This window comes from Calonectris borealis, chromosome Z, assembly GCF_964195595.1.
Source record: "Calonectris borealis chromosome Z, bCalBor7.hap1.2, whole genome shotgun sequence".
Lineage (NCBI taxonomy): Eukaryota > Metazoa > Chordata > Aves > Procellariiformes > Procellariidae > Calonectris > Calonectris borealis.
The window spans coordinates 23,801,807-23,826,367 of record NC_134352.1 but is presented as its reverse complement, the minus strand read 5'-3'; the positions used below and the strand labels follow the sequence as shown (position 1 = coordinate 23,826,367).

At 36.2% G+C, this 24,561-nt stretch overlaps 1 protein-coding gene across 3 annotated transcripts in view; it reads left to right on the top strand.

Moving 5' to 3' along the window:
• WDR36 (WD repeat domain 36) overlaps nucleotides 1-21,244 on the top strand; it is a 32,996-nt gene extending 11,752 nt beyond the window's left edge. The window contains exons 10-23 of one of the 3 annotated variants that reach the window (XM_075137797.1): nucleotides 1,698-1,763; nucleotides 2,627-2,710; nucleotides 4,398-4,552; nucleotides 5,704-5,818; nucleotides 7,087-7,252; nucleotides 7,516-7,624; nucleotides 8,406-8,485; nucleotides 12,266-12,373; nucleotides 13,550-13,647; nucleotides 15,155-15,297; nucleotides 15,927-16,043; nucleotides 16,279-16,360; nucleotides 18,680-18,867; nucleotides 20,663-21,244. In XM_075137797.1, the coding sequence (XP_074993898.1) occupies nucleotides 1,698-1,763; nucleotides 2,627-2,710; nucleotides 4,398-4,552; nucleotides 5,704-5,818; nucleotides 7,087-7,252; nucleotides 7,516-7,624; nucleotides 8,406-8,485; nucleotides 12,266-12,373; nucleotides 13,550-13,647; nucleotides 15,155-15,297; nucleotides 15,927-16,043; nucleotides 16,279-16,360; nucleotides 18,680-18,867; nucleotides 20,663-20,812 (1,661 nt within the window). In that variant the 3' untranslated portion in view covers nucleotides 20,813-21,244. The remainder of the gene's footprint in view (nucleotides 1-1,697; nucleotides 1,764-2,626; nucleotides 2,711-4,397; nucleotides 4,553-5,703; nucleotides 5,819-7,086; nucleotides 7,253-7,515; nucleotides 7,625-8,405; nucleotides 8,486-12,265; nucleotides 12,374-13,549; nucleotides 13,648-15,154; nucleotides 15,298-15,926; nucleotides 16,044-16,278; nucleotides 16,361-18,679; nucleotides 18,868-20,662) is intronic. The other 2 variants (XM_075137798.1, XM_075137799.1) reach the window with 2 other exon arrangements.
• The last annotated feature ends 3,317 nt before the right edge of the window (nucleotides 21,245-24,561 follow it).

Here is a 24,561-nt window from a genome sequence, read left to right as displayed (position 1 = left end):
CTCAATTGTGTCTGTAATATATATTCCCCAAGATATTAATCTAAAAGCGTAAAAATGGGTAAGTGACTAGCCTTCCTTAGAAACTAGCACATTTAAAAACCTATAAATAGACCCCTTAGGAAATTAAGTACTAGATCAGGCTGTTTTGTGGCCCAAAACACTTCAGTAGTGGAATGACTGAGACTTTTCACCTAATCTTTGATTCCTCTGAAGTAATGAAATTGTCTACATGGGCAACATTTGAAAACATTACACTACATTTTGATGAATGTTACACCTAATACGGCACATCAATACACTGTGCTAAAACCACCTGTGCTAAAATCTCTTGCTGGTCGTCCAGCTAGTAACTTGGATTCAAGTAACTAGTTACATGATAGTAATTCAGCTCACACCAGATGAACCACAGTAACAATCAAGAGTAGCTTAACAAATCCTCACGTTTGCTTTTGCAGTTTACTGCTTTGTTAACTGTACTGAAACATATAGAGAGGGCACAGAGGCAACCACTAAAGAAAAGGGTCTGAAGCTTTGGGATCTGATGTATCTGCAGTGTAAGGAGGCTGACACTCTACATTCCTTTCTGAATCAGTGGTAAAACTTTGTGCAACAGAAATGAGGTAGCAGTGTTGTGGAGTGCCTTTCAGGTGCTACTGGTGTCCTTAGAATAGGCATCTCCACAGATGAACTTTGTAAAATTTCACCGATGTCACTGGCTTTCATCCTGCTTAACTTTTCTCCCAGTTCCCAGTATATACATCCTGCCTTATAGGCAGCATAGCAGCATAGCAGCAAGAAAAGGTTGCTTGAAAACTGTAATTGTTCCATTGTCTTTCAGATTGTTTAAGTTCACTTTGACTGATTTTCTGTTGCCGTACTTGTTCGGCCTAGTAAAAATGTTGTGTGATTCTTCTGGTTTTTTAAAAATCATCTCGGTGCCTTTAATTTTACATGTGTTGTGCAATTTAATTTTCTGTTAGTTTCTGGTTCTGTCGTGTCCATGTCTCCCCCACAAAGTGGACTTGTTTGCTAGTTTCAAATTTGAGCCTTCTGTCCCTCTATTAAATTAAATTAAATTCCTATCAGTTCAGTGAACATTGGTCACTGGGAAGAGGAGGGAAGTCCCATTAGTGTCCTGGTTTACAGGAAGGATGGACAACTCGGCTTTTACCATTTTTGTTTGGGTTAGCTTACTGGCTAACCTAGGTGTAGTTCTTAACCAGCCACAGCATGTGTTGGTTAGACAAAGGATAAAGAAAGCAATATTGTAGTTGATGAGGGAGTATAAAGGATGATAGTAAAGTCTTGGAAATATTATGGAGGTATTTGAAGGATGTAACAGTTTATTTAAGATTTTAATCATAGAAAGCTGGGAACAGCTAGATATTGTGGTGGAGAAAGGATCGGGGACAGAGGAATTGAACATGGAGAAGATGTCCGTAGAAGAGGTGTCATTCTGATCATGTATGGGGCAAAGTAGTAGGAATGGGATATAGGCCATAAAAAATTAGGCTCCATTAGGTCCACTGCTTATAGTACATCTGTATTTTTTCTTGCACCAGAATTTTTAGTAAATACTTTATTATGGTGTTTGAGGTTTCTTAGTGCTTATCTTCTGTTTTTCTTACTCAGATAGCTTATGAGGAAAGAGAAAGTTGATTTTTGCCCTTCACTGCTCTCTGCTAATATTTTGTCAGGTCAAGATGGAACATTGCAGTCTTTTTCAACAGTGCATGAAAAGTTCAATAAAAGTTTAGGACGTGGTAAGTATTTCAATGAAAGTAGAAATATTGATGAAAAAAGCCCTGAAAAGTATTTATGTAAATAGGAGCTAAAACATTAGGTAGGTCTTATTTTCACTTTAACTGTTGTATGAGAACTATTCACCTCAGTTGTTCTACAAACTCAGTCCTTCCTGGAGTATATAAAGTGTAGTCAATTTTTTTGTACTTAAGGAAAGTAATTTCTGTACCCTGTACCCTGTGGGAAACATTGGGTATGATTTTTGTGTTAATTTGTATTTCCTGACTTTAGTTCCTTTGATTTAATGTAGAATTTAATTTAAAAAACACACCTTCCACACAATGCCATGGTTAAGGGACACTTTCTTCTAGTTCAGAGAGCAAGGCTCAGAAAGACTAGAATAATTCTTACTGTATCTATGTATTGATATATATGTATTTAAATAGATTTGAATAGACAGATGTAGATTAATTGATTAGAGATATATCCTTTGGGCGTAAATTTGAAATTCCTGACTCTTTGGTTATTGAAAGGGGTGGGTGTTACATATTGCTTTATATAGTCATGTTGATATGACCATGGTTTTATCTGTGATGGGGGGACTTGTGCCTCAGGATGTCAGCACAAGATCCTGGAACAAACAGGTTGAGTAGTACATCTGTGAATGTAATAGGCTAGTGATTTGCTCAGCATCACATGAATTTTGACAGGAAATCTATTAATGTTCTTAGCTCTTCAAACCCTAGGTAACAGCAATGCTGTGTTAATGTAAGCCAAATTTTTCTGAGTTTAATACAAACTTTACTTTTAGTAAATAATCCCTTTTAAACCATTATTCTCAGATGTAGCCATGAGATTGAGACACTGAACTTTTTTTTTTAAGGTTCAATTAACAAAAAGAAATCAAAAAAGAAAGGTCTTAAGCTTGATACGATGGCACTTCCACCAATTACAGTCTTTGCTTCAGGTAAGAAGTCTTTGAGATACATTACAGGGCTCATCATGTCTTCATTTTGTCTTTTAACCCTCAAGACGCTACTGTTTTGAAAGCCCATACGATATCAAGATGAGATTATTGAGATTCTGTGGGCCTTTGTGAGCTGTTCGGTGGCGGTTTAAAATGATATTTTGCTTGGTAAACTTTTCTATAATTTCAAAAAAGAGCATTTTATTTCAAACGTCTTTATGTTTAACTGGCTCTTGGCTTGAAAATCTCCAGCCAGAGGGAGCCAGAATCTTCTGGTATACATATTATTCCAGGCTGGAAAACCAGCAATTAGAGGGGATGAAGATCTTTGTCAGCTGAGGAAATCTTAGTTATAGTGGTTTATTTTGATTCCCTAATTCCTTTATTTGAGTCACTTTTCAAAGTAAAATTTCAATTACTCTGTTCATTTGTAATTCAGTATGAAAATAGTGAACCTAACTTTTTAAGGATTTAAGAATTGCAATTATCTTTGCTTCATCAAAATGTGTTTCTTTAAATTAATGATCTCTTCTTCAGACTTGGAAGTCTGTTTTGTCTTAAGTGTAGCTATTCTTTTGTCTTCTGAGGGTGGCTGATTGTTTCATATGTTGAAAGGTTTAGATGTACAATTTTGTGTAGCCATTTGACTACATATGGTATTTATGTTTGCAGACTTTAGTGATACAGACTATCTCTACATACTTGTTGCAAATATGTGTGTATGTATATATACACATTTTTTAACTTAATATTAGACCTGCCTGATTTATTTAAGGTAGTAGAACTACCTTAAATGTGTTTTGAAGACATAAGAAAGCATTTATTTAAGTACATTTTAATTACAGTTGTTTCTTTTTTGCTATATTGTCTTTGTTTGGTGAAGTGAACCAGTTTGTATCTGGTTGTTTTATTCTTTGAAGTTCTAGAAATACCCGATTTCAAGTTCTCAATTTTTTTAAATGTATGAATTCCAGAATAAAAACCAAACTTGTTCATTATTTGGATCCCCGCATATCATATTTGACTATGAAATTTGGATACTGAGCTTTTGAGGAATGATTTTCCTGCAAATGCAGAAAAGTCTTTTGCTATGTGAAGCACACTTAGCTCTTAAACCCTGCTTTAGGTTATTAATCTAGTGGCTTCTGCTGCTTCAGCAGCTGAAGAAACAGTTAAGAGACTCAGCTGGAAATGTGTATACATTGAGCAGCTTAAACCATTTAAGTTTAAATATGCTTTTCAAACCGCATAGACTCAAATATGCAAAGACGTGAAAGATAACATACCAATAAATGCTTGTGGTTTTGTTAGCGTTTTGGTTACACTAGCATATGCACCACAGTTTGCCAGGTGATTTTTCTGAATTTTGTTCCCTAAAGGATCAGAAGTTAATTGAAAAGATTCCCAAAGACTGACTTTTAAATATTATCACTAGAAGCATATGAGGCAAGTCTTTGACTAACAAAACCTTTCTTATTTTTAACTAACAGGCAAGTTTTAAAACCCATGCATAGAATTCAAACAATCCCAGTCATTCAGCCTATGTGCCTTTTGACTGTCCAACAAGAACACTAAATATGAACTGTTCTGCCTGAAGTTATTTCAAAGTACTCTTTCTTACGGTATCAGAAGAGCTTATTTGGCTTTAGAATGATTGTTTCTAAAAGGAGTATGTGTTACATTGCAGAAGTGGCACATCAGAGTGATTGGGATAGTATTGTTGCCTGCCATCAAGGATATATAACCTGTACAACCTGGAACTATCAGAAAACTTCCATGGGAGCTCATAAACTGAGGCCAGAAGAATTTAGCAAGCACAAACCAATTGATATATATGCAACAGTAAGTTTATTTAGGATAATGTTTCTTCAGCATTACAGTATATGCTGTTTTGATTTCTATTTGTACAGAAGCAATACTTAGAATGAAAAAGCACTATCTGTTTTAGTTGCTTTGCAAAATGCTTTCTGCCAGCTCAGTGTGTCCTACTGGCTGTTTTGTAATGCATACGGTCTTAAGAAAAATGCTGCATGTGCGTTTTTTCCTTGAACATCCAGGTTAAGTGCAGATTTTATTTTCTGATGCAGATAGGTGGTTGGTGTTTACCTTTAATCTGTCATAGTGATGCAGAGTTGACTTTATGCCTGTGATGATAAACTTGCTCTGTGAATGCAGATTGCTGAAGATACTTTTTTCTGGCAATACAGAAAAATGTATTTCCAAATTGCAGGCAGGATATTCCCTCTAAAATGCATTACAACTTGAGCTGGACACAGTGAAACTCAAACACTCAATGAAAGAGATGTTTACTGAGGCTTATGAGCTTGCAAGACAAGTAGTTACTGTGGTATACTTCATCTGCTAGGCGTTCATGATACTACTAGATTTTGTGACAAATTGTTTTTCTGACCTTATGCTTAGTAGTTAAGTGATAGACAAGACAAGTTTGGTTGTAAATACCTGGTTATTTTTTAACTACTAGATTCTTTGGATTGTATCTTTCCAAAGACATTTAGACCACTGTTTCTTTATTTCTTACTATTTAAACTCTGTGTGAACTTACCCTATTTTGGGGTGCCATTGGCAATACGGGCGTTGAAAGAGGCATGCAGTTGTCGTGCTCGGACTGTATCTTAGGGTTTGAATTTGTGTATGTTTTGATTATATAGGTTAGTCATTTAGGTTACAGTGTTGATATTATTAGATATGAGTTCTGATGGATGTCACTAAGTCAGTATTTCATTATTCTTCATAAGCATGCACTGCCATATATATTACTTGTTGACTATTTGCTTATTTTAAGAGCTCCTCTGTACTTTTTTGAGATGTAACATGTTTTTTGTTCTGTGCAGTTTTCCTTGAAGAAGTCTAATTAAAATATATTAGTATTTTGTATTCCCGATATGTTATATATCTTCTAACAACTTTGCTAATTAGATATACATTTAAAGAAGTGTTTTCATAGGTGTGTTTTTTTTTTTATTCCTTGGAAGGCAGTTGACATTACCTCATGTGGGAACTTTGCTGTAATTGGGCTGTCAACTGGGTGGGTGGATGTGTATAACATGCAGTCTGGCATTCACAGAGGGCGTTACGGCAAAGAAAGAGGTAAGAATTGCTACACTTTTAAAATACTGACTCTTAACAGAACAGCAACAACCTGGTGTTCTATCATCTAGGAAATTTAACATAGCTTCTGAGTTGAATTTGGGAATCTTTTCAGTTTCTGTGATAACTCTACACTGTCCTATCTTGCACTGTAATCAGAAGTAATTTCAAACCTACTCTGAAGGACAGGATGCCTGCTAGTTTTAACAGCTCTGATGTTAGCATGTTTGGTTTTAATTAATACAAAATTGTCAGTTACCAAGATAGATAGCACTAAAATGAGATCCTCTGGCCTCAGCTCTTTTTGAGATAATCACATTTCCAGTACTTGGCATCTTGTTATAGGATTCTATCTCTGAAATAAATTTTCCCATCTGTTTTGTGATCCCTGCTTAAAAATGAAAGAATAGTTTACATGCATGGGAAATTGAAATACTAAGCAAGTCCAGTTCTTTGCATATGCTATTATTTTCAATTACCCAGCTGCAAACTTAGGACTTAATGTAAGTGACAATGTTCAGACTTTTGCTTTTAATGGTTGCATACATATATATATTTCATGTCATGTATACTCATGTGTGTTTGCTGTTGCTTTATAAGTCTGCAATTTATAAGAGGGCTCTTGTGATCTGAATTTTTTTGTTGTAGAAATAAGGAAAAAGTCCTGATGAACCCTTAAACCTTACTGGGTTTCTAAAAGCCATCTGGCATAGCAAACATGAAGTGGTGTCCTAATAACATCATTGCTTGATAGTGGGATGAATTTTATAAGTTTGATTACTGGCCAGTAGCCCTAGGCATACATTAAGAAATAAAATTGATCCAAAACCAGAGGAGCTATGTCTTACCTTTACACTGCAGTGTAAAGTGCCTAGTAAAACTCCCAGACTTTGTGCCAGAACTGAAGCTGTAATTTTTGTCTGGAGTGGTCGGAATCCATAAGTGATTCAAAAAGTCCTTCAAATCTCACATTCAAAAAAAGCCCCCTAAACTGAAAGCAGAAATAAAATACAGTAGTCAGCTTCAATTACTCACAACTTTTGTGTTGTATTCTAGGTGCTTGCTTGAAAGCAACTTGGTTTCTGTACTGATAAAGAAACTTCTAATATTCAAGCAGTCTTGTCAGAAGGCTTTAGAATGGTTTGTCACATGCTTATTGCTTATTTTGTGTAGTTAGGTGAAGACATACAGAATAGTATTTGACATTCTGCTGATTTCTATGCTGTGTTTAAATCTGAAGCAGAACTTTCTTTTCCCTTGATTTGCAGCACATGAGGGGGCCATTAGGGGAGTAGCAGTGGATGCATTAAACCAGCTGATAATCACAGCTGGTAGTGAAGGATTAATTAAATTTTGGAAATTCAAAACTAAAGATCTAGTTTACTCCACTGAGCTTTCTTCTTCTCCAAGTGGAATTCTGCTTCACAGAGACAGGTAAGAAACTGAAGCTATTTCGTGTGCATATTGTTTTGCTGTAAATATGTAAGTCTATGATGGCAACCAAATAGTCTAATAAAGTTTGACTACTGGTGGACAAAACAAAATGACTACAAGACCTTTTATTAGACTGAAGGAATGTAATACTGTTTATCTGAGATTATCTCAGGATAAGAGATTTTAGAAGCAATGTTAGGATGTTGGTTTTATTTTTTGTCTCTTGAGTATTCACTATCATATGTGCTAATGATTCTTGGCAGTGGTATTCTGGGAATTGCCTTTGATGACTTCAGTATTAGTGTTTTGGATATAGAAACCAGGAGGATTGTCAGGACGTTCTCAGGACACCATGGACGGATTAATGACATGGTAATTGTTAAGTCATTTTCTGTAACAGGTGACATATACAAATACCTAATTCATTTTAAAGATGTGGATTCCTCTGTACATTAAGTCACTGAGTATTATGTTCAGCTGTGAATAGTAAAGTTGTAGTTCAGCTCTATAGCAATTTTGGTCATGTTAGTTTTCAAATTAAAATGTGTAGTGTTCAAATGGCCATGTATTTTTAGTGTGCTTTGGGATTTTACTATAACTTTGCAACAAGCTAATTTTGGGTTTAGCAAAAGAAAGTATTAGGAATGATGAAAACCACATTGAGGAGAAAAATTGTGCAACAGTCTTAACTGTATATATAGAAAAGATGAGTCAGGTACATAAAAGGTGTAAATAGATCTGAGATTATGCAACGCGCTGATAATTGCTTATTTTACATCTTGTGTAATAGTGCTTTGTAGTGTTCATTAAAGTAGTTTTTAGCTTCTGATTTAATTCTAAGTGCTAGTAAGTAAGTATTTATTTGAGTTCTTCAGTTTCGTGCTCAGTGGTTTTAATCATTAACGTAAAAGCGAGGACCAAAGTGCTTTTACTAACAGCCAGATGTATCGTGTGTCATATATTTAAACCTGTTCTGAAATAGCTTCCATTTTTGTCCTTTTCTCACTTTCAATAAGGTGGTGTCTGTTTTGTTTTGTGGCCAGACTATTTCATCCTGGTGTTAGGGAGCAATCTAATCTTGAACTGTGTAAACAGGACCTCCTGTAGGGACTGACTTGTCAGTTGTGCCATTAAATTGACTGTTTTATTTTAGACTTTCAGTCCTGATGGTCGTTGGCTAATAACTTCATCAATGGACTGTACCATTAAGACTTGGGACCTTCCCTCTGGATGGTGAGTCAGTTTAAAAACATAGAGCAGAAATTTATTATAATCGCCTTTCTGTCTGTTAAGTGGCAAAAAGCCTTCTGGTTTGATTATCTGTCACCAACCTGTACTATGTGATATTCAAAGTTGTACACAGTGTAACAACTCAGTACCCAGTATTTTAGTTGTGTGTCATGCTAGCAATATGTGCCTTTTTCTGGGTATACAGAGTAACAACGTCCTGAAGATGGAATGATGAAACCTGGAGTTTTCATGTAGTGTGAATGAGTGTGAATTTGTTCTTTGGAAACAGCATGATAATCTAAATGGCAGGAGATTGCTTTGTGATATGTTGAAGTATTCATAGAATCATAGAATGGGTTAAGTTAGAAGCGACCTTCAAAGATCTAGTCCAACCCCCCTGCCATGGAGAGGGACATCTTTCACTACATCAGATTGCTCAGAGCCCTGTCCAACCTGACCTTGAACACTTCCAGTGATGGGCTGTCCACAACTTCTCTTGGCAACCTGTTCCAGTGTCTCACCACCCTCATTGTAAAAAATTTCTTCCTTATATCCGATCTAAACCTACCCCCTTTCAGTTCAAAACCGTTACCCTTTGTCCTGTCACTACAGGCCCTGTTAAAAAGTCTCTCTCAGTCTTTCTTATAAGCCCCCTTTATGTATTGGAAGGCCCCAAGAAGGTGTCCCCGGAGCCTTCTGTTCTCCAGGGTGGACAACCCCAACTCTCTCAGCTTTTCTTCGTAGGAAACGTGTTCCAGCCCTCTGATCGCCTGCTCTAGCTTCATATCTATCTTGTGCTGGGGGCCTCCTTGAGTTGGATGCAGTACTCCAGTTGGTTTTGTAAATAGAAGCCTATTCTCACTTACATTCATTTTAGCAATACAATAAGGCATTACTTCAGTTACATTTTTCATTTGCATGTGCTTGCAACTGCCAAAAATACTCTTTTATGATCAACTGTGAGTAGTCTTCTCCCAGAATGAAATTTGGCCAGGAAGTACACAAGTACACACAAGAAGTTCAGGAGCCCAGAAAAAACAGGCCGAAAAGTAACTTTGAGTTCTACCAGTGCATTCTTTTAGCAGCACATCAAATAGATTTTTAGTAATTTAAAGTAGTGCTACCCAGTGTGCAGCTCTGGTCATACCTGGGACTGAATGGTTTCACTTGGATTGATTACTTCTGTTGATGTGGTTTGGTAAATAATTTTGTATACTGTAAAAGTTTTCATGTGTTGAATCTCAACAAACAATTGATCTATTCTTACATGATGGGGCAGGGTGGACAGTAACTGTCTTCTTTCCAGTGTAAGTGGGAGGGAAATTAACAGTATGTTTGGACTTCCTCTTTCTAGCCCTCTTTCCCTTCCAAAATGATACGCCTACAAAAAATTGCGGCATTAATTATAAAACTTCAGAAATGTTACGTGTATCTTTCATTTCTTTAATAACATAACTCTTTGCAGTAAGAATCCATTCATGCTGTTTTTTAAAAGTATTCTAACAGTAGTTCATGTTTGCATGTAACACGTAAGTAAATATTTTGTTTCTTCCCCGCAAGAAATTCTGGTGAAGCTGAAATCTAGGCAGCTACATGACAAACCCTGTTTTTGAAAGTAATTAGGTTAAATTTTTCTTCCAGAATTTAAAGGAAAGGTTTTCCCGTAAATATAGGCAGAGGAGTGTATTGAAAATTAAGAACAGCTTTTAATAAAAAGCCAGGTGCTTGGTTTACTTCTACTGTGGTATATTTGCTCAGAAATAGAAGAAACTAATTATAAACTGTGCATTCGAAAGACTCAGTTTTGATACTGTCCTTACAAAAGGATGGAAAACATGTTTTTAAATAACGTAAGTCCTACGTTACGAAAAGCACCAACTGACTTTAATAGATGTCGTACCATTTACTTATTGAACATCTCTTTTTACTTGGGAATGCTGCTTAAGTGTCCTTATATAATGTAAGTATTTCTAGTGCAGGTTTTTCATGTAGGACTTTTTGAGAATTCGGAAAAAATTACCAATTTGTGTAGAGAAAGTTACAAGCAGGAACCTTGGCATTATGCAAATTTTTCTTTCTGCAGTGCAGCTTCCATAGACAAGTTAAGGAATCAAGGGTACAAGCTGACTGTTTATAGTTTGGATGTAGTACTTGAGACAGAATGGTGTAAGAAACGTGTTGATATTGTGAGCTCAGCAATTTTAAACTTTCCATTGTCTCACTTTTGCAGTTAGGCAGGAAGTGTAAAGGTGAATGCCTTCAGCCCCCAGGCAGGATTTATTTAGCAATTACTGTATATTTTGTGTAAAAAGTACAAGCATGTCTCTCATTGTCCTATAGTGGATTGATCCCCACACCCCTAAGTCTGTAATTTTAATCACAATTTAAATTCAGTAAGTAGAAAAATTTAATTTAATGTTAAGTTTGTTTTGCAGTTGTTCTTACAGTTGCTTTATTGAACAGTATTTCTCAGTTACTGATAAAGATTGTGGTAAAAGGATGGATTTGAAACTAAAAACAGTATTTATGGTAAATTTTCTAGCCATTGTGCACTGTGTGCAAAATATATCTGTGTAACTGATACATGTTCTGGCATTTACGGATTTAGTGTTTGTATATTTTATGTTGAAAGTGATGAATGATGTGGCTCTTAACCTGATTACGTTTTACTTGTAACATACATCTAACAGCATGCAGAAGGAATAAAACATTCCATTCAGGGAAAAATGCGGCTTTTATTTTTAGCATGGTTTGTCAAACCATCACAGGAGTGCTCAGTATCTAAGAAAATACATGCCCACAAGATTTTACATTTTAAACTGCGTTCTTACATCGGTATTTTTTTCTACCTGTTATGAACAGAACAGGGTTGTAGAACTAGGTGCTGTCATCACTTCTCACTTTGCTTTTGATTTTGGTCTGTAAACAAGAACAAAGTATTCAAGCTCTCCATTTGTTCTTTTTGTTTCTCTCAATGAACTATTTGTCAAACTCAACCGCTTCTTGCAATTTGAAGTAACTGAAACTTATACCTCAACAAGTGGCAAGCAGTGCTATGAACCTGGGCTTGAGTGGAAGTCTACTAGGGTGTGCAACATCCAGGACTTGTAGCATCATCCAGAACTCAGAAGTGGCTTATTGTTAAAATAATCTCATACTACTGAATATTTTAACTTTCTTTTTATGTGGTGTTTTTTCAGTTTTCTGCAGTAGTGAAAGGAATGGTCAAGGAATGGTATATCAGGCTGAAGATATGGTAATATCAAAACAAACTGTTGCAGATAATCAAATTTAGCAGTGTACAGTTCATTCTTTACTTCAGGAACATTAGGTCCTAGTGTTAACCGGGTGTATATGAAGCATCTTGAGAGAGGGAATTGACAATTAACGACACAGCATTAAAAGATGAGGTCAGAGCAGCATGGGGCTGATTGGAAGTACAAAATTTATGGCCACTAAAAAGGTTAGTGTTAGGCATACGGAGTTAAATGTGGACAGATGGTTCATCATATTTTCCACAGAATGTGGATGTCTAAGCAGGTAGCATAAATTTACCAGCTTTAGCTGATTTTAGAGACTTTTATAGAGGTGAGTGGTTTGTTGCACAGTGCCGTTCATTTGCTAAGTTTATATGTCATATTTGAATACTTCTAATACGCTAATTTGTATACATACTTCCAGTGTCCTGCTTGCATTCAGTCGTGTCTGTACTGTAGTTCAGATATGCATAGATAAACAAGTTCATCTTGCTGAGAATTTCTCCGTTGTGTTTTCTTTCCTTAGCCTCATAGATTGTTTTTTGGTAGAGTCTGCAGCTGTGAGCCTTACTATGTCTCCCACAGGAGATTTTCTAGCTTCAACACATGTGGATGATCTTGGAATTTATTTGTGGTGAGTATGTAATGTCTATTTCTACACAGAATTTCAGATGGGGAAGAATTCTTTTAATCACCTTTATCGCAAATAGAGAATTGTTCTGCAAACTATCGTCTCCAGGGTTTTTTTTGTCTTCTCTGGTTCCAATTCAGACAGGTATTCTGTATTGTGATTCATAAATCTTGAAATCTCTTGCAGTTAAGATACTTATTCTGATAATTAAATGATCTAAACATTTTTTCTAAATGTTTCTTTCTTACTCTAAAGATTTCCTGTTATGCCATTCCTAAAGTTTTTCTTTGACTCTACTATTTTTATTTTTACCCCTTTTGAAATGCCGGTGCTCATACAGTGTTACTTTCTGAAGGGCTTTTCTTCTTGTCCTGATATACAATGTTGTCTGAGACTTCTGAGTAGAATTTGGAAGTTGTGATTATTTCTGTTTATTAATGATAGATCTGCACAGATGTAAAATGTGTTTTAGCTCAATTTCCTTCTGGTACAGCTTTAAAGCAAATGACTGGTCAGGTCCAGTACTGAAGTAACACACCTTTGAAGGGGTTTGGTGTTCTTTTTTCCTTTTGATAGATTGATAGATCTTTCAGATTACATTTGTTGCCTGTAGTTTTGCCCGAGGGGTGTTCAATTGTTAGACCTTTCTATGCTTAAGTAAAAGTGCTTCATTGTGAATAATGACAAATGTTTTTACCTAGCCCTGGTTTATATTGACAGAAAAAATCATTTGCCAGAATGACTTGTGTGCATGTTCCAAACCTCAAGAAAATTTGCTAAGAGTACTACTCTGAAATTCTGTGAAAGCAGGATGAATCATTTATATTTGCGTAATGTATTGTACATATTAAGTACAAAGCAAGCTTTTTAGATAGGCAATTTTGCGTTTTCAAGTAAATACAATGGCAATGATTGAAGTAATCATACTTCATAATGCCATATGTATTAAATGTACTTGGCAATAATACACCAACATAACTTTTATGTTTCAGGTTTCCAGATGATGCATATCGCCACGTTTCATTTCTTGTTTATCTGGCAGATGAGGAAAACTCATCTTGAATAGAACCTGGTGAATTGCTGTAGTGCAGTAGTATTAGACTGCAGTAAAAATTATGTCTAAAATACTTGTTCCTGTTCACCTGAAAATTGTTTTAAAATGCCTGTCTTATTTTTCAGGTCAAACCGTTCTCTGTATTCACTTGTCTCTTTACGGCCCCTTCCAGCAGATTATGAACCTTCTATGGTGACACGCCCTAGCACCTGCCCTATGCAAGGTAATCTTCAGATGAAAGAGTATTTTATTTTCAGTTTGGTATTATATTTCAAACAGGAGATGGTTTGCTTCCTCAGTGAAAACTCATTGTGTCTTAACATTCTTTCTCTGAACTGTTCCTATTGCTTCTACCATTTTTGGCATACTTACTCATACACTAATACTATTTGCTAAAATCTAGTCACGTTTCTATATTCAGACATAAAGAATTACATTGTGATGATCTGCACATCTTCAAGGAGATTTTGTAGGTAATAAAAACGTGCTATTTGCTGGCTTTCTTTAATCACAGACTTGAGTAATACCTTCCATTTTGACATCTGTGAGGCCAGTTTGAAATTAACGTTACTGTTTGGTGGTGGGAAGGGGATTGATTGTTGTTTTGCTTTCCCTCCAACTTTTTTGTCTGCCTGTATGCCATAGTAGTTTCACTGCTGTGTATTGTCTTATTGGAAGAGAATTGGGTTTAGCTGACCTGCCATGTACCTGTGCTAGACTCCCAGTGAAAGAAAGGCCTAAATTGCATTTTTGATGCGTTTACTAGAAATGGTTGTGCTTCTGAAGGCCTCTAGATGGAGATCTTGTCTGCCCAAGTTTAGCAGTGTCTCATTTAGATCTCCGTCTGGAGGAAAACACATCTAACTATTGAGCACATAAAAGAGCAAGAAACATACTTATGATGACTGCTTTATTAAGCACATACATACTTTAGATACTTAAATTAGGGAGGCAGGATTTCATCCCAAAACTTTGAATGTTTTAATCCTATAAACTGATTCTGGCTGAACGCTTTCATGCACTTTCTGCCTTCAGCAAATGTAAAGTTCCTGTTTAGACCCTCAGAGCTTTTAACGGTTTACATTTCTTTGTTGTTTTAGGCTTTTCTATCACATTCATGGTTTCAGCCCTCTAATATTTTGCAAAAAGGAAGTGAAAGTAGAGGTTTTTGGTCAAGACCACGTAGGAAGTTTAGAGAAAACCTAATGATAGACTTCATATCTTTTTGTGTGTGATGTTGTGCTTTAGTGTTGAGATTTTCCTCATTTTTATGTGCCACTTCAGTCATACCTATGAACAGGTTGTGAATATTGTGCGTATTTAAATGCAAAGATTTTTTCAGATTTGTAACTCAGAACTAAAACTGCTGTGTATATATTTTAAAACAATTAACAAAATTTTAAGAGAAATCCATTGTTCTTCCTTTAGGACTTCTATAAATTGCTTTTATATCATTTCAGCCAAAGCGGATAAATCATGTTAGTCTTTAAAATCTTGTTTATTCAATTCTGCGTTTTAGCTATAACTGTTTGCAATTTAAATTTAATATTTCATAGGGTTAATAAAGATTGTTTCTGTAGCTTTTCAGCTGTATGTTATGCTAGTACCCATATATTTAGCTGTTATGCATGTTTTTCAAAAATTGCAAAAGAAATAATCGTGGTATTCTTATTTTTAAAAAAATAAATGGGAAATATGTATGTTCATAAAAGATAATCTGTTCTTGAAAGATGTAGATGTGGCAGGAGATGAAGAAACATATGATGAGATGATAGAATATGTCTCACCTGAGCAATTGGGAGAGCAGCTGGTGACCCTTTCCTCATTACCGGAATCAAGATGGAAAAATCTCCTCAGTCTTGATGTTATCAAGGTAATGATAGGCACACCACTGCTTATCTACTGTAGTGTTTGGGTTGTATTTTTTAAGAAAGAGCTGAAATAAAGACTCTTTCTCCTGTAATGTAAAAGAGATAGTTGTCTTAACCATTCTCTTGGATTCAAGAAATCTTGAGAAGAAGGAACTGTTTCATAACTTTTGCCATTACTATTTCTGCAACATGCAAAATAGCTGTCTGAAGGCAGATATTTCCCTGTCAATGCAGCTATTAAAGTGTTTTAGGTTATGCCTCCAAATCACTGTCGGGTATTCCCATAACCGGAAAAAGAGGGAATGCACAAAAAATAGTAGTGTACAGCCAGATATATTTGCCCTTGTTCTATGAGCTGCGTTTACCTAATCAGAAAATTTGATACCACTTTTCAGGTATTTTTCAAGATTTTGCAGTAGAAGACTATATGGTGATTTTCACAATTTCTGGGATTTGGGAGAGGGGCTGTTTTTCTTCTAAACAGTAGCTTCATATTTAGTGGTAAAACATCTTACCTATATATTTACTTTTCAGTTAGTCTTTACAGTTTTCATAGTACAATGCTTGACAAAGAAAATTCCCACATGTTCTTACTATGATGATGATTTTAATTCAAATATCTAATTAACAGAAAAAAAATAAACCAAGAGAGCCACCGAAAGTTCCCAAGTCAGCCCCTTTCTTCATCCCAACAGTTCCTGGTCTTATACCCCGATACATTGCTCCAGAGGAAGAAAATGATACACAGGTAAAACCAAGAATCGATATAATAGTGTTTATCTAGTACATTTAAAAAAAAAAATTAAATGCTTTTTAATGCTGAGTGAACTCTTGCTAACGACTTAAAGTACCAGTTTTAACACATTTACGTTAATGCTTTCTTTCTTAAAATCTTTTATTCTGTCAGTAGGAAAAGAATCTAATTGAGATGTAAAAATATGTTTGGATATTCATGTACCCTCTCTTGTACTTTCATGGTCTAGTCAAAGGTAGTAAACCTTGGAGTACTGGCACAGAAATCTGATTTCTACATTCATCTTGAAGAAGCCCTGAGCACTAATGAATGTAAGTTAACAAGGCATTTCACTAAAAATGTAGACGCTAATAATATTTTGATATATGTTTGATTTATAATGCCAGAACTGTAACATGTGTGAGGAGAAAAATATGCATAGTACAGTAGCAAAGGCAAAGAGAATGACCTTTTATGTATAAAGCTGACTAATACATAGATAGCCAATTGATACATCAGAGATCCATTGGTACTCCAGCTTGCCCGCAGCATGGAGCCCAGTTCTGGCTAAAATCCATGTAGAGGAAAAAGGTAACATTTCTAAGATTGTTAGACTTTTTTGGAGATTGTGATGATCTCGCCCAGAAAAGGTGCTATGTACTATTTGTATGGTAAGAAAAGAAAGGAACGATCTGGTAGGGAATAGTCTGGTGATTCACTGAAACATGAAAAATATAATTTGCTTAGCAAGTTCTATTTTCCAGGGCTACTTCACTAAACATTCAGTGAACTTAGAGCTTTAATTGATTGCTTTATAATTTAAAGCTTAAGAAGAGATAATTGATATAAAAATAAGCTGCTGGATTTCTTCTAACATTCAATACATTTTCAAATTCAGTCACTTAAATTGCCTGTGGAATGTACCTGCTGTTTTCCCTGTTTAATTGTGTTGTTACAGAATCATTGAAATTCAGAGTTTTGGAAATGATTGCTAATATAGCTGGCTTGGAAATGTAAATGGATAGTCACTGGTAGCTTGTCCACAAGGCAGTTCTTGTGTGAATTTTTCTACCCCTTCTTAAACTCTTTTGAGATGCCCAGCCTACTCAACTGCACTTAAAACATTTTGTAAGCAGAACTTCATTATCTATCACAAACAAGGTGTGTTTTTATGCTGTGTTTTCAGTATTTCTGTTGTTAGTATTCTATTAAGCTGCCTTAGAGCTGCTCAGGGAAGAGTGAAACATGAGGTGAATATTTAAAAACCTAACCAAGCACCTAGAGGCTGGCTGTACTAGGGAGCAAGGGCACTCTGTGATGCATTGCAGTAGTGATCCCATGGGCCTTCTTCAGGCCACCTCTCTGCTGTAAGGCAGTTGTGCTCCAGGGTCTGTGCTGTAATCCCAATCCGGGGCGCCTGTTGATCCTGTCTCAGGAAGCTGCTGGTGTGTAACATGGCTCTGTGCTTGCTAGTTTACAAGCATCTCTTCTAAAGGTGACTAGTCTATGCAAATAAATAGTATTATACTAGAAGCCATCCTTACTTACTATTGGGATGGAGACAGGGTTGCGTACCTCAGATCAGGACTATGGAACATAGATTGAGCTGGGCACTTTTTCCATATTGTATGTATACCAACTTCATAGTTAAGTTCCATGCTTGGTTTTTTAATGTCACCACACAAAAATGCGTTAATGCATCTGTTTAGTACTGTTAATATCACAATTGCATTTAAAGCTAGCTAATGGTTTTCATAGGAATCAAATACAGATCAAAACAGATTTATACCACCTAAGGAATGTTAGCCAATGCCAGATAACATTAGTTACCATGATATAAGAGTATAAGAAGTTGCTCTTCTTAGCAACTTCTTAGTGAAAGAAACATCAATTAGAAGCATCTTTTAAAATGTTTTTACCTACAGCTGTGTTTGCAGCCATACATATTTTTATTTCTGCATTTTTAAAGCAAATGGATGGAATTCTCAAAGATCAGGTAGGATTGTAGAAATCCTGAGGAAGAACATTTATGAAGAGGAGGAAAGAGTTTGTAAATTGCATGTATTTCTACCAGGGAAAAGATTTCCCACCCACCACCCCCCAGGTCCCAGGAAAAGCAAGAGGAATTCACTTAACAAAAGTAATAATTACCTTAGATGCACCAGGTGATCCTTGATGTAGCTTAATGTCAATAAGACACTGTAAAGATTCCTAGTAAAAGTAGTACCCTGCCTCTTCTATGATATATTTGCAGTAACAGCTTGAAGTCCCAAGTATATATATATTTTTTGCCAAGAGATGTAAAATGACAATGTTATATTGTTAATAAGAAACTTTCTTCAGCTTAAAAGACAGAAATGGGAAAAAAAGTGATACAAGTACAAAGATTGTACTTGTATTTTTCAAAGTGAACTTGCAAATAAAATGCAGCTGTGTTATTAGAGATGTACTTCTCTGTAGTATCTGATGGGAAAGTAAATTAAAGGCAGGATGGCATTTTGTGGAAAACAAAAAAGTAAGGAAACAGTAGAAACTTGAAACATAGAGTCACTGCTTAAGAATTTTTGGAATGAATCTGTCTACATGAAGGATTTGTAAGATTCTTTTCTGCAAATGTTGTTGATAATGTATCCCTCAATGCTTTAACACAGATACAGCTCCACTTAACTTACTGAAAAGCTTGGGACCTTCTAATATTGAGATAGAACTAAGGGGTTTGGCCCCTGAAGGTGGTGGCTCAATGGAAGTGATGCTAAGCTTTTTGAGAATGATTGGGATGATGCTGAACAAGAAGTACAACTTTGAACTTGCTCAGGCGTACCTTGCGCTATTTTTAAAGGTAACAATTTTCTTACCAAACCAAATTTCTTCTTAAAATTTTATGTTAGTCCTTTCTAAAATGAAGGTTGTCCAGTAAAGGGATGTAAATTGTTTGCTGGAAAGAATTATCTTAAGTGATTTTTGTTGGGGATGGTTTTAAAATGACTAATTGAATGTATTGGATAATTTGATAACTCACCTGGATACAGTCAGGAAAAACTTGCAAAAACCAGATATTGTGAAGAGGACCATGCTAGACGGGTATTGTTCTAGTATTTGTTACTTAGAATTGTTCTTATTTTTTGTAACATACCTAACTTCTTAATGGTTGTTAATTGCTAAGCTAAGATACGCTATGTCTTAAGTAAGAAAATAATACAATGCACAATGTTTGGGGGAGTAAAATAGGTGTTCTTTCTTATCACTAGACATTGCAAGCCTGAGTTTTACTTTCCATGTCAGTGGGTTGCCTTTCTTCTGTTACCCGTTAAGCATCACAGAGCTAATGAAATTATTGCCAGGTGTGTGGAAGTTAGAAAGTTATTGTGATAAAATACAGTAGCAGTTACTCTTAGAGAGAAAGTAGTTCAGCAGAAGATTTAAACCCTTCTGATGTACAAATGCTTACCTTGTCAAGATACTCTGATTTATGAAACTGTGGGAAAGCAATTAATTAGTTTACTAGAAGAAAAGTTGTTATAAACATTCAGACACATCTAACACTGTCTATTTAACTGAATATTTCTTAATAGCAATATTGCAGGGATTGGTTTTAAAGATAGAGTGTAATGCTGGACAAATATGACTCGCCTCTTTCCTTTTGTTGGCGTTAAATAGAAAGCATGAGGCAGCTTCCACCAGAACAAGTAGTGCAGACGAATAGGAGTAGGTCTGTAGAGTGAAACAGTTAGGGTTGAGGTCTTGATATTCATTCACCAGTGGCTTTTTATCATGTCTATTTATTATTAGTCTGTTTTTTATTAGTCTGGTCCCATGGACTGGATATGATTAATAGTTGCAATATTAGATGTTAGAATTCATTTTCTGTTGAGTTTCATACAAAAGAAATTTAGTTCTTGCAGGGTATATTTGGGACAGCTAGGTAATTTGCCTCAGAAATGTATTCCTGATCTGAACTACAGTAGAATAATATAAACTCACCCTGTGACACATGAACACCAGCATCTTTTGTTGTAGGTTCCAAGTAAAACAGCTCTGAGCTTAGCAAGACTCTAGATTTAAGTTGTAGCCAGAAAAATAACTATTCCATCCATTAAGCGGGAATAATTTATTGCCTCTCTGCAGGATTGAGAGGTTTCTTTTCTTTATGCTTTTCCAAGGTTACTGTTTATTACATAGAGAGACACCATCTCCCTGTATCAGTATAGAGTGTGCTTGGCATCATTCTACTTGCTTTATGCATATGGATAATTAAAGTAATAATCCTGATTGACCTCAGGGCATCTGTTTAGCATTTCCAGCCTGAAAAAGGAATTTGTGATGCATGTTGAAAAGAGGAGAAAGATACCCTCTAGAGAAGTGTGTGAAGAAGATGATGATGGAGTAAAGCAATAACATATTTAAGACATTTTGCTACCTTATCCCATCTAATACATAAGTAGGAGTAAAATGGCTTGTAAAAGACTGGCAAAAGGGAGGCAGCATTAAATGGAGGGAATTAATTGAAGGAAGAGAGTCTTTCCCTTACTTGGGACATTCCTGAAAGCAAAATATTGGAATTGAATGAGGAAACTGATCTTTTAATTTTTTTATTATCTATGTTTCTTTCACTAACTGTTTGTTTTCATTTTCAGTTACATCTTAAGATTCTCTCATCAGAGCCAAACCTATTGGAAGAGGTATCCAGATTGTCAACACAACTTGAGGAAACTTGGATTCATTTGCGGACGCTCTTCAATCAGAGTCTGTGTGTGTTAACATATGTGAAAAGTGCTTTGCTGTAAAATACTTAAAGGTTTTGTCTGCATAAAATTCACCTCGGAATAATAGTACAACTTATTACCAAAAATACTGGATTCCAAGAATTATACTGGGACTTCTGATGCTGTATTTTGTACATCTGTGTATGGCAAAGTATTTTAGAATGTGCATAACTGAGTATTTTTATTAACTTCAGTCGGAGCAAAAATGAGTATGTGTAGCTTAAATATTCATGTTATATTAGTTTGTGCTGTCAGTGAACAAACAGTTGAACAGGTATAGGTCATGTAGCTAGTTACCTTATGCTTTCATGACCAAAAATGTAAATCAAAGTGAAGAAATGACTTGCAAAAAAAAAAAAAAGTGTAAGTTCTGTGCAGGAGACCAAAACCTGTGCTTAATGTGCTTAATAAACAATTATTGTTGATGCAAAAATAAAACAAAAAGTCTGAATTATTAACAATTTATTAACATTAGTTTAAAGCAAATGAATATAAAAATTGCATTCCTCTGCAATCAGAGTGCTTTTCATATAAGGTTTGTAAAAATTAGTTTTCTTCTCACTTTGGCAAGCTGTGTTCACTATTTTGCATCAGACACCTATTTCTAAAAGCAAAGATTTCTAGCTGCACTACAAATGATGGAACTTGGGAAAAAAAACCTAAACTAAACTAAAAAAAAAACGCAACCATTTTTTATAACCAGGTTTCTTGCTCTAATTTTGGAGGCTCAATTTCTTACAAAAATTAGGATTCTTTTCTTAAGGAGATAAAGATTACCAGAATAAAAGCTTTGAGTTGTGGGGAATTTTTAATTGAATCGGATGTTATTTTTCTGAATTGATATTTAGGTTTCAAATAATGAGGTTTGGGCAGAGTTTGGGAACTCACGAATGGGATTATCTTAAACTTTGTTCTTTGAGAGCACTGCCTCACAGCAGAAGAATCTCCTGAACAAGGCCTTTGCTGTGTTGCACACACTCCAGCTACAGACACAGACTAACACGGTAACTAATACAATTGTAGGCAATTTTGATGAGAAAACTTGAAAGATGGGTTCATTGCATTTGGCATAAGACTGAAACAATAAGTTCTGTTGTTCTATATGTGTGATTTTTTTTTTTTAATGCCATCACATTATGGGACTCTCTTTAGTATGTATCCAGGAACAAATTATCTGCAAACATGTACATGTAGTGTAGAGTACGGAATACTGCCTGAAACAAGCAACAATTCCACAGGTATCATCAGATCAGCATCCTTTTGGCTGCCCAAACTTGTAAGAAATTCCGTCAGCGTTATCAAAGAAGTGCAGAGGTGATGGGAAGTCAGCTTTTACAGCTTCTCTATGTTGTTCTGGCTGTTCTTTATCTGTAACTTCATAGAATCATAGAATCATAGAATCATACAGGTTGGAAAAGACCTCTAAGATCATCGTGTCCAACCGTCAACCCAACACCACCATGCCCACTACACCATGTCCCTAAGGGCCTCATCTACACGTCTTTTAAATACCTCCAGGGATGGTGACTCCACCACTTCCCTGGGCAGCCTGTTCCAAGGCCTGACCACTCTTTCCGTAAAGAAATTTCTCCTAATGTTCAATCTAAACCTCCCTTGGCGCAACTTGAGGCCATTTCCTCTTGTCCTATCGCTAGTTACTTGGCAGAAGAGACCAACACCCACCTCGCTACAACCTCCTTTCAGGTAGTTGTAGAGCGCGATGAGGTCTCCCCTCAGCCTCCTCTTCTCCAGGCTAAACAACCCCAGTTCCCTCAGCCGCTCCTCATAAGACTTGTGCTCCAGGCCCTTCACCAGCTTCGTTGCCCTCCTCTGGACACGCTCCAGCACCTCCATGTCCTTCTTGTAGTGAGGGGCCCAAAACTGAACACAATATTCGAGGTGCGGCCTCACCAGTGCCGAGTACAGGGGCACGATCACCTCCCTGCTCCTGCTGGCCACACTTCGATTCATGTTAAAGCTTGAAGAGAACAGAAGTTCACAGACTGTGGCATTCCAAGCCAGTTAGGACTGAGAATGTGGAGTCCATGGGAATGATGTACACCTGAGGCTTTTTTATGAAGTTTACTACTGAGATTTAAGAAAATCCTTTGTACCATAGAACGATTAGCTTCTGGTGATACGGTTCTCAGGAACCCATTACTCCTAATTTCTTGAATGGATCTGAAGCAGTCCCACATCCCTCAAACTTTAATGTGATATGTTATAAACTTCTGAGCTTATAGGTGTTACTGTAACTAATTTAGAAGATCTTAAAGAATAATTTTTTGAACCAAGACATTAGAATATTAAAAGATGAGTGAGTCAGTAGTTGCAGACCTGCCTCAGTAGAAGAAGGAACACTGGATAAAGAACTTTCCTCTTGGATCAGAGCAAAGGTCTGTCAAGCCTAGTATCCTGTCTCCAACTGGAGCAAGGAATAGATGCAGAGGGTCTAGCAAACAGGTCATGTATAAAGTGGTCCTTTCTCAAGCGCATCGCACCAGCTTTCAGCAGCTATTTAGGTACTTTATGACCCAGTCATATTCTGTGACAGACCTGTTTGTTCTCTGTGAGTTCATCTAATCTCTTTTAGAACCCATTTATCCTTCACAACATCCTGTAGTAATGGGACCTACAATTTAATTAAATAGTAAGGGAAATAATGTATTTCTGTTTGTATACTCCAGACCTGCTATCTTCTAATGTTGTATGCCCCTCCTACTTCTTGAATGTGACAAATAATAATTGTGCTCTATTCTTCATGCTTCACAGCCTCTCAGCCACAGAGCAGTTGTGGAATGGTTTCTACCTGTGAAGGAGATATGTCATTTTAAGGAGTGCACACATGTATTTTTCCACTGACATGCAAGAATATTTTTTGGGCACAGAGGTTTAAATCTGTATGTGCAAGATTTGTCTACAAAACTTGTGAGATTTGTAAAGGAGGTGTTTTTTTTTTCTTTCATTCTATTTTTCTGGACTAGTTGATATAATTAGGAGAAAAAAGACATACATTTTGCCAAACAGGCCATTCTTGTGAAAACAAAACCAGCAAGCTAATTTTTTGAACCATTTATGTATAACACTGTTGACATAATATTTGCAGTCTGGATGACTGCATCATTAAATGTGTTGATGCAGTTTCTTACATCATATACAGATGTGTTTTAAGTCTACCTGGAACACTTCAATTGTGGTAAGACGCATTACAGTTCCCAGGATCCTCCACTTCACCTTTTTTAAAAATGGGCACAACAGCCTCAATCCAGTTGTCCTGGGAACTATTGGTTGATCAAACTTATCTCAGTCTCCTAAACAGTGGAGCATGTGCTGCGTGTGCTTTTGGAATCCCTCTCCAGTACACAAAGGGCAAGATGAAGAACAGCCAGCAGAGAGTCATGCGGGCAAACCATGCTTGACCAAGCTTGATGCCTTCTAGGATGAAATGGATGGTTAGGCAGACAAAGGAAGGGCCATTAATTTAATGACAAAATTCAGTGCAAGTACCACAGTATGTAATTATTTAATAGTCTATTATTAAGCAGCTCAAATTGCTACTGTTAAAGTCAACAGGCATGCTGTCAGTTAAAATTTTGCAAATTTTGGTGCTTGTTCACTGCATTCTGTGTGCCATGTACCTTTCATACTGTAAGCTGGCTTACGGGTGATAATGGGTCTACAGCATAGAGGTGTGAATTACTTTTGCAGTAATCTAGTATAATCGGCATTACAGAAATTAATTTAGTCACATTCTAATTATGCCTAATGCG